This window comes from Mytilus edulis, chromosome 4, assembly GCF_963676685.1.
Source record: "Mytilus edulis chromosome 4, xbMytEdul2.2, whole genome shotgun sequence".
NCBI classification, from domain to species: Eukaryota; Metazoa; Mollusca; class Bivalvia; order Mytilida; family Mytilidae; genus Mytilus; species Mytilus edulis.
The window spans coordinates 81,229,884-81,239,684 of record NC_092347.1 but is presented as its reverse complement, the minus strand read 5'-3'; the positions used below and the strand labels follow the sequence as shown (position 1 = coordinate 81,239,684).

General features: G+C 32.5%; 1 protein-coding gene across 2 annotated transcripts; it reads right to left on the bottom strand.

The window, feature by feature from the left end:
* Nucleotides 1–1,792: 1,792 nt before the first annotated feature.
* LOC139520694 (C-signal-like) lies at nt 1,793–7,371 on the bottom strand. 2 transcript variants are annotated; one of them, XM_071313568.1, is made up of 4 exons: nt 7,255–7,371; nt 3,437–3,765; nt 2,803–2,968; nt 1,793–2,123 (listed from the first exon to the last, which is right to left on the bottom strand). In XM_071313568.1, the coding sequence occupies exons 2-4, from the start codon at nt 3,758–3,760 to the stop codon at nt 1,843–1,845; spliced, it is 771 nt and encodes a 256-aa protein (XP_071169669.1). In that variant the 5' UTR covers nt 3,761–3,765; nt 7,255–7,371; the 3' UTR covers nt 1,793–1,842. The 2 variants fall into 2 exon arrangements, with proteins under 2 accessions (XP_071169669.1, XP_071169670.1); XM_071313569.1 differs by lacking the exon at nt 7,255–7,371 and adding an exon at nt 5,171–5,319.
* Between the last annotated feature and the right edge of the window lie 2,430 nt (nt 7,372–9,801).

Below are 9,801 nucleotides of genomic sequence, written 5' to 3'. Positions count from 1 at the left end.
GAGAGGGTTAGCGCTATAAAACCAGGTTTAATCCATTATTTTCTACATTTGAAAATGCCTGTTCCAAGTCAGGAATATGACAGTTCTTGTCCGTTCGTTTTTGATGTGTTTTGTTATTTGATTTTGCCATGTGATTATGGACTTCCCGACTAGATTTTCCTCTAAGTTAAGTATTTTTGTGATTTTACATTTTACTATAACTACTGAACCATAAAAATGAGGTCAAGGTCAAATGACACCTGCAAGTTGGACATGTAAACCTTGAAGTCCTTCTATACTCTGAATATACTAACTACTTATTGCTTATAGTATCCGAGATATGGACTTGACCATCAAAACGTAATCTTGTTCACTGATCCATGAAATGTGGTCGAGGTCAAATGAAAACTATCTGACGGGCATGAAGACCTTGCAATGTACGCACACACTAAATATAGTTATCTTATTACTTATAATACAAAAGAAATTTAAATACAAAAAATCTGTAACTTTTTTTTCAAGTAGTCACTGAACAATGAAAATGAGGTCAAGGACAATGGACATGTGACAAACGGAAACTTCTAACATAAGGCATCTATATACAAAGTAAGAGGCATCCAGGTCTTCCACCTTTTAAAATATAAAGCTTTTAAGAAGTTAGTTAACGCTGCTGCCGCCGCCGGATTACTATTCCTATGTTGAGCTTTCTGCGACAAAAATGAAAAAAGGTCATATATCTTAAAAGTTTTCTCTGGATACTCGTGAACTGCAAATAATTAAGTTCATTTATAAGTAATTATACATTTATAAAAAATACGGAAAACAGAAAAATATGATCAGGATACCGTCTTTTATCATAAACAATATTGTTAAACTTATACCTAGATTCTAATACTTGTTAGTACAATGAAACAACAAAATGCATGTCAAACTTATGATCGCTTGATTTTTAATTTGACTATGTCTCTAGAAAATGCTACAGAACAAGATATATCCTTAATGTAATGACGCATTAGTTTAATATCCATATTATGATATTGTTAGGAAGTGTCATAACTTTGTTAATACATTGTATATAAAAAGTTGTTGATAAAAAAAAAAAGTAATCCAGGCAAAATAAGGATTTTACTTTATTTTACAATTTTCCGTATTTTCAAAATTAGGAAAGGACTCTTTTTGAAGTAAATATAGAAACTGTTTGGTGTTAAAGTTTGTGTGAGAAAACATTTACTTTGTCAAATCTTTACAGAATGTTATGAAACTTTAGCAGAAGCCTTTTTATGATAAAGCCAGTATAACTGCATGTCTGCCATGAATCAAAATTTTAAGCATTTTTTTTTATTATTCTGTATAAACTAATATATAGAAATATTTTTTTGTTGTAGTTAATTTAAGATTTAGATAGTCTGGTGTTCATTTTTTTTATACATCAATAACTTTGTAAAATCTTCATGAGAGGTATTAACATGGACAGAATAGAAGCGTTTTCAAAATACAGATGTAGCATCTAGAGTAAAAAGTCAATTTTGTTTCAGATACATTGACTCAGACTCAAGTCATGACCGTAAACTTTGCACTTTAAACTGACAGCAGCAACACAAAGTTTCGCGAAACAATTGTCGACTTTTGCATCAAATTGTTCATTAGAAGTATATCCACTTTACTTTTAAACCTTACACACTTTAAGAGTCTTTAAACCTCAAAGATAAGAACTGCACATTTAAAATTATAAACCTATAGTGCACATGTTTTACTTTTTATGGCCAATTTAGGTATTTGAAGTATACCTATTGGTAAGTAAGTAAGTTGGAAATTGCAGTAAATACCTTTTTATTTGTGTTATCATTATGAAAAAAACAATTACTAAAATGAAAGTTCCGTTTTATCGTATGTAAAGAATTTCCCTGTATCTTCTACACTCAACGAGTCTATAACTTCAAGCATCATTCTAATAGATTCTTCAGTACTAAATAGTTTGGGAACACCTTTGTGATATGGACGAGACAGATCGGTATCTACAGTCCCCGGATGTAAAGATATACACGTGATTTTATTTTTTCCACGTCCAAGCTCTATGCTAAGATTTTTAGTAGTCATGTTCAGGGCAGCTTTAGACAGCCTGTAACTGTACCAACCACCAAGACCTGAAATGAAAGCCAGGAAGACTATTAACTACACACACGGTGACCTATAGCAGTTAGTTTCTGTGTCATTTGGTCTCTTGTGGAGAGTTCATTGGCAATCATACCACATCTTTTTTTTATATATACCGTGACAAAAAAAAATACTCAAGGTTTAGATGTAATAAACTTGAGAAAATGGTTAACTGATAATTTTTAGACTTATAATCAGCAAAGTGATTCTTTTATAGAATATACTTAGTTATTTCTCAACGATGGGTCCAATCTTCCTTTAGATCCTATTCTATATTTTGAATTTACCTTCACAAACATTCGAAAGGTCAGGAATGTATAAATACAACAGGAATAGCTTTATTCATCTTTGATCAACACTGTCTGAGGGAGTTCGAATTTTAATTTCTTAGTAATGTATCAATTAGAAATTTCAGAAAAAGATTTGTTTTCAATCGGTACCGAAGCACGGACTACTGAGCTGATGAAACCATCGGGGACTAAACAGTCCTTCATTAGTGGCTTTAGCCAAATGCTAGCAAATGAAAATTTGGTTTGATCTGCTCTTCAACATTTCTATTAGCTTTTGGATATATAAATATTTTTGGCATCTGTCATCTAAAAAGACATAAATTGTCGAAATGCGCATCTGGTGCATACAAATTGTTACTATTTATGTTATTTTTCTCACCATTATCTGTGATTGACCCAACTTTAGCAGACATGTTAACAAGAACACCTGTGTGTTTGGAAGGTTGCTTCCCAATGTCACCATTCCCTTTCTTTAGAAGAGGAGCAAAATATTTAGCCATTATCAATGGTCCTATTGTGTTTGTTGCAAATGTTTGACTCAGTCCCTGTAGAGAGAAAATCACAGTCCAGAAAATCTCAAAGGTGTTTTTATCTTCCGACAACGAAACTGTATATCTATAGTTTGTTTCCATCAATTTAACATTGAAACTTAATTTTTGTTAAGGTTAAATGGTTAATGCCAAAGCACTGCCATATTCCAAATTTTGAATGATTTTGCCATTGCTTAGACGGGAACAGCTGTTTTCGCCATCAATCTTAGTCCGTAGTTACATTAAAATCAAATTATCAGCATAAAAAAGGTTGAATATTGATAATGCGAAGACTGTCTATATAGAACAAAGTTAAATGTTTGTTGCATATATACTAAAAGCCTTATATGAGTCCCCCTTATATATTCCGTTTTGATATCGATCTTTAAGTGTACATTTGGAATTGTTTTGGGCGATTGCTGATGAATTAAACCTTTATTTCCCAGACATGGGCAGGTAGAGAATGGTAGTGGATATCTTTACCTCTTCCGTAACATCTCTCAAACTGGTTTCCCCTTTCCCTGATGGATGAAGCATACCAGCTGAATTGATCAACAAATCGAGTCTTCCATAGCTTGCAGTTGTTTTTTTGCAGACGTTTTCTATGTCTGCCGTCTTGGTAACATCTAGCTGATGTATGTGTAATCTGTTTGGCACATTACTCTGTAGTTGTAACAATTCGTTGGCATTGTCTGGAGATCTGCATGTAGCAATAACAACTGACTGTGGATCCCTTGATAATAAAGTCCTACAAAACTGCAGACCAATTCCTTTACTTGCTCCTTGTATCAGTGATATCGTAGTCATTATTCCTGAAAGATAGTTCGTGTGTGCATGAAGACAAACATATAGTTTAATGACGAAGGGTCTATTTTAAAGAGACAGACGTTTTTGCAAGGACCTAGCTCCCCCTTTTGCATTTTTTTCTGTGTTATAGATATCTCCCCCCCCCCAAAAAAAAAAATCTATGTAATTTCAGATCACTTGGCTTGTCAAGTTGATTTAAAGAATTATTTTGTCTCTTATCAACAATCTATTACAATGGAGGCATTTTATATATAACTTAGTGGTGCAATATCAACTGGTTCTCATTTATTACCGAGCCTACTAGATTTTATTGTGGTTCGTGATTCTCGATCAAGTTTTTATAATATGGTTTGGGAAATGTTTTCTCGTTTGGAATGTTTTGGATTTTGCTGGGTCCTTATTTAGCTCATAGTACGACTGCGATATTGTTAAAATTCAAATTTCTGAAGCGACATACTGGTAATGTTTCTGACTTGGATTTTTATACTGTATAAATGTGAAGATAACCTATAATGGGATAACCTAAGACAATTTTTAAGTAATAATGTAAAACGTTGCTATATATATATGTTACAAAATGAACACCGTAAGATGAAAAAATCGTTAAGGGTTCCTCGAAGTCCGGTGTCTCATCGCCGAATCCTATACTGTCAGTGTAAAATTTAACTGTTGACTGCCAAAAACTAAGTTCATTTACTAGAATTGGTAAATAGAAGAACTTTTTATGTTACGACTCTTCAATGACCGCAGTATCTTTTTTACGCTTACAAATCCTAGGCTTATATCATTCGTTTTTGGTTTAAAAAATTAGGCTTAGAAAGAAAACAAAGCTGTCTACACACCAAAGACGACAAGTTGTTTTATTGCAGTGTTCCTGAGTTGGTAGATCCAGGCAAAAATTGGGTGGGCAGTTGCCAGTCACTGGATTAAATATATGTTGAATTGAATTAAATGAAAAAATATACAAAAATAAAAAAATGCTCAGGTCGTTTACATATTTCTCTACTTTCAGTCTATTTTTATCAATAGTTTACTGGACATACCTATATAAGTACAATGATTATTAATTGGTATTTATCGGTATACGGATGTAGGTTATGGTATTATCTCAGAAATTGTACCGTGATTGGTGATTAACGTGTAAATCTTGGTGTTATGATTTATATTTATTTTTTTAAATTTTGAAAAAAAATAAAATTAAAAAAATGTTTCCGAGTCCCTGTGGTCCGAATTTGTATGTTTAATATTATCAATAATTATGAAAAAAAAGATGTCCCGGAACACAGTATTTTAAATTGGAAATTCCGGCGGGAAAAAAGTTGTCTCCCATTGACAACATAAACTGTTTTATATAATGAAAAACCTAGACACATAAATTGCAACATTGATTGTATTGAAAAACATACATACCTTTATCTTCAAAGTTGCATACAAGTAGTTTACAAAATACGGGATATTCAAACTGTTCACCTGAACACAATAAACACCGGTTAACGTGCCTAATCGAATCGGCTAATGAGTATTTTGTTGCACATTGTGTCAAGGGGGATAACTCAAAATATCACTTTATGTAATTTATTATTTTGAACAGGATTTGTATATAGTATACAAGTTCTTGTTTTGAAAATAAGGAAGAGGACAAAATAAAATATGCTGAATTCCAAATTAATCAGTAGACCAACAACAGACAATATAGTATTATAACATAAAAATGAGTAACAAGTACTCACGAAAAATGCTAAAGGAAAGAAATTGATTGAATTGAATATATAATTTACTGGTATTAATATTTCCCACTAGGAGCAAAAAATCATAAATGTAAATACATTTGTGTACTGGTAAATATATTACTTATGATCAATAATTTGCCTTTAAAAATTCAACAATGTAATACCAGAAGTCCATTATCTTTTATTCGACTTCTGGTAATACGTATTCGTATACACAAATTTGGGAGAAGGATCCATATACAATGAATAAATGACCAAAGTCACAAAATATAAAAAAATCTTTGTCTTTTCGACTTGTATTTTCCAGTCATTTCAGTTATCTTGAGCCCCATAGGCGGGTCAAAGGGGGGGGGGGGCTTTGGGCACGCCCCCTTTGGTGGGGAAAATTTGGTTGATTATATAGGGAATCTCTGAAGCACCGACCGTGCAAGGGCTGTATAGCCAGTCAAGGTCGTTAAAAACTTCCATTTGTTGTCTCTGAAGCATAACGGGAGCGGGGCCCCCTTAGGTTGATTAGCGTCCTCCCTCTTATCAAAAGTTCTGGATCCGCCACTTTTGGCATCACTCGGCATTACTTTCAAAACTTAATTGGTAGAGTTTTTATGATCAGTACATTTTAAAAATTATATTTCGAAGTTATTGCCCCAATCACTGCCAGAAAACTGTAAGTTTTAAGCTAGTCGAACTAGAATTCGTCTTGAAGACATGTAACCATTGCTATTCTTATTCTTGTAAATTGTTGTGTCCTTTCCTTAAAAGTTCACTAAATAAAATATATATCAGATCATTCTCCAAAAACTTATAGGAGTAAGTAAATTATTTATTATAGTGACATGTGTAAATATGTACAGATTATAAATATACAATATATGATAAATATTAATACACCCGGCCAAATGGACCTATAAGTCACCTCAAATGAAATTAAGTAATTATAAAACAATATATCAGGTTCTTGGAGTATATAATAATATAAAAAATATTACTTTACCTTACTCACTTTTTTAAAACAGAAAAACAATCTATATGGATCGTCTTCATATTGCAGTAAAATATTAGTTCTTTAGCTCATCACGTAAGATCTAGAAGTTTTCAAGACGAAAAAAAAAAGTAAAAAAATAGTTGTCCCGAAATGATTATTGTTGTATGCAAATTATGTAACGAACGGTAAAAATAAAGCCCAAAAAAAAACCGTATGCATACGGCAATAAACGAAAAACCACCGTATTACAGCACAACATTTAGAAGTTTTTAAAAGAACTATAAAAACAAGTTGAAAATGCTTGTCTAATCAGATCGGTTCTAAGCAACAAAAACTACAAATGACAAAACACAAAGTAAATATCTAAGAGTTCTCAGAATCACTGAAAACTCAGTAGTTCAAAGCCTAAATTCAAATAATGAATAGACTATGATAAGCTAGACCAAACTAAATCAACCAATGACACCTTCAAATAGGTTATGGAAAGAATGCATATCGGCAGTATGAGAAACTGATCAGTTCCTGCACTGCTGAAATCAAACTATTGACAGCATGCTGGATTATGAGCGTAAATAAGTGGATAACAATAAAGGTTTATTAGCTATAAATGTATTGAAATCGATAATAGTAACGATGGAGATCATAGGTAACTTCGAAAAATACCTTTTTAAAAGTGTATTCAAAAGATCAATAAGTTAAGTATACTTAGCCTGATATCTTACTTTAGTTAATGAGCTAAAGATATAAACCACATTACTGGAAAAATTAATATATATACTTACGTGATGTCTCGTTTGTGTTGTTTGTTGCAAGTCAAGACGCTATTCCAGACACGAGCATAGTCGCAAAGGAGAAATATACCGTGACATCGTTAGACTGGGCAAAAGAAAATTCGTCGTCTAAAATTGGAAAATGTTTTGTTTTATAAATGCTGCAGCCAGTAAATCTTTAAAAACCATCTATTTCTATTCTGTCGACAAATGCTTGTATAACCTTTAAGGAACTTGCTATCAATCTTTTTAACTAGTCTAGTGTTAATATTAAATAGAGCTAAAAAGGGTGTATGGCGCGAATGGGGAGACATGGAGGAGTCTATGATAAGCACAGAATCCGTTTGTTTCCCTTGACAATTATGGTTTCTCAAGTTGTGCTTACGACCTTTACCCTGTCCCACATAACTTGAATGTTATGAAATTAAATTATGATTGTGTAGTTTAATATTACGGTCTTTTGTTTGGTCCTAGATGTAACTGTATTGTGGTAGTTTCACTCCTTCTCTCCAGTCAGGAGTCTACTTCGTCAAAATTATCTCCCCATTACGCCAGTTCATTTTCACAATCGTAGAAATGGAAGCCATTGTAGGGATGACGCGCTACCAATATTGCTCTTGGAAACCGATAAATTTATCCACATTACACCATTACGATCCTTATATGTTAGTTGTATTTTAAAAGACAAATGTATCAACTAGCTAATGAGCATCAGTTAATAATCTTGTCTGCATTGATTCAACTTAAAAATATTGTCTGATCGGTTGTCAGGTGGAATTTTCGAAAATTCATAAACATTTAAAAAAATTCGAATTAAATATTTCGTGGAAGGGCAAACTAGATTTTTTTAGTGTATGAAGACTATAAACCTAGTAATCACACACAAAAAAAATGGAATTTTTCGAAGATATGCATTTTCATCATCCAACTTGAAAGACTGTCGTCAAGTACTTTCAGTAAAAAAAATAGCTATTCGAACACACCTTCTCTGTTTTTGTGACTCATTAGATAGGTATTTCACTTGACCCATATATTTCATCTTTTAGTACTGTGATTCTTTTGTGTTATAAAGTCAACCTGTAGCTTTAATATATAAAAATGATAGAATCTGAAGCGAGACGATGTATGAAATATTCTTACTTTGTACGATATCAAGACAAAATACCGTACTCAAACACGCCCTAACATAAAAAGGTGCATTCGATTTTTTCTTTTTGTTACCCATTTTTTGGAATTTTTTCTTCAGTCACATAATGGAAGGGCAGACACGAAAATTACTGAACTAATAGATTGATATGTTTTCCGTCCGTGGTAATTTTTTCATAAAAATCGGAGGTTATGCATTTTCTTCATCCAACTTGAAAGATACCCATGTCGTCGACTTGATATTTAATTGTTCTGCTTAACCATGTACTAGATAAATTGAAAACTTATGCAAATGGTGTTTTTAAAATAAAACACCTCGTAATTGAGAAAAAAACTGCAATTTTGTTTGTTTCTATTAACTTTCAAAAATTTGGTCACTATAGTTAACAATACAGTAAACATTTATCGCCTTCTCTAACAAAGAGCTTCGATTCTTTTGTTCTATTTCAACCTGGTTTCCGACTGTCTCATAGTGATAAATCTTTCAAATACTCAAATTGGACTGGCAAAGAATTGATAAACGCTTCTAGAACTTTTTGCCTTAGGTTTTGGGTTTAGTTATACAGACTAATTTTTGTATTCCGATTAGGACTAACTGCTTTACCGAATACCTTTCAAGCTATGATTGAATCGGCACACTTTATTGGCAATCTCCATGCTTCATTGATTGACTATTTGATATATTTTTTTCAACAATAAGAGCAGTCTAGGATTACTCTGACGTCCAACGACTGTTTCGCCAGCAGTTGGATGTCAGAGTAATCTCGGACTACAATAAGAGTTGATATCTACTAGAATTATTCATTTTAATCATCAAGATTTTTTTCTTCTAAAAATACCGATCACCATTCTCTAATTTTATCGTACCAAGTTCTTATACGTAAAAAGTTGGATAGCTGTTCTTTGTATACCGCCAATACGATAAGAGAAGGTCACAGATGCAATGCCATACTAAATGATCTTCATGTGAACTCCCTTGCTTTTGGCATTTTTAGATCAAATATTTATATTTTCTCGTTTTGTTTTGAATGGATATATCATTAATGTGATTGCAATAGACATTTTCTTCAATTCCCGGTTAGCATTCATGTGATTGAGAAGAAAATAATATGTTGTGTTACTTAGAATTCTGACCCTCTCCTTTAAAAACGATCTCTCTTATTTGCAAGGTGTGTGGTTTATATTGGTTAATGAAGCCATTTAAATGAATACACGAGTTATGGATCATCTTTATTCAGATGGCGGACTAGAAAACATAACGGAAAAACGATTGCCGGATTATTATGGTTTGAATTGTATGAAAATGATAACCTTAATATATGTCAGTTAGTATATTCCGCTTAATATGATGACCTCGTGCCTCGCAAGTATGGCAGAGATCAATTAGTAAGGGGAAAGCGAAAAACTATTGAT

Coding starts and splice junctions, on each gene's coding strand:
- LOC139520694 (XM_071313568.1), bottom strand. CDS start 3,760: ATGACTACGATATCACTGATACAAGGAGCAAGTAAAGGAATTGGTCTG. Junction 2,969..3,436: donor TGAGAGATGTTACGGAAGAG/GTAAAGATATCC, acceptor TTCTCTCTACAG/GGACTGAGTCAAACATTTGC. Junction 2,124..2,802: donor TGGGTCAATCACAGATAATG/GTGAGAAAAATA, acceptor CTTTCATTTCAG/GTCTTGGTGGTTGGTACAGT.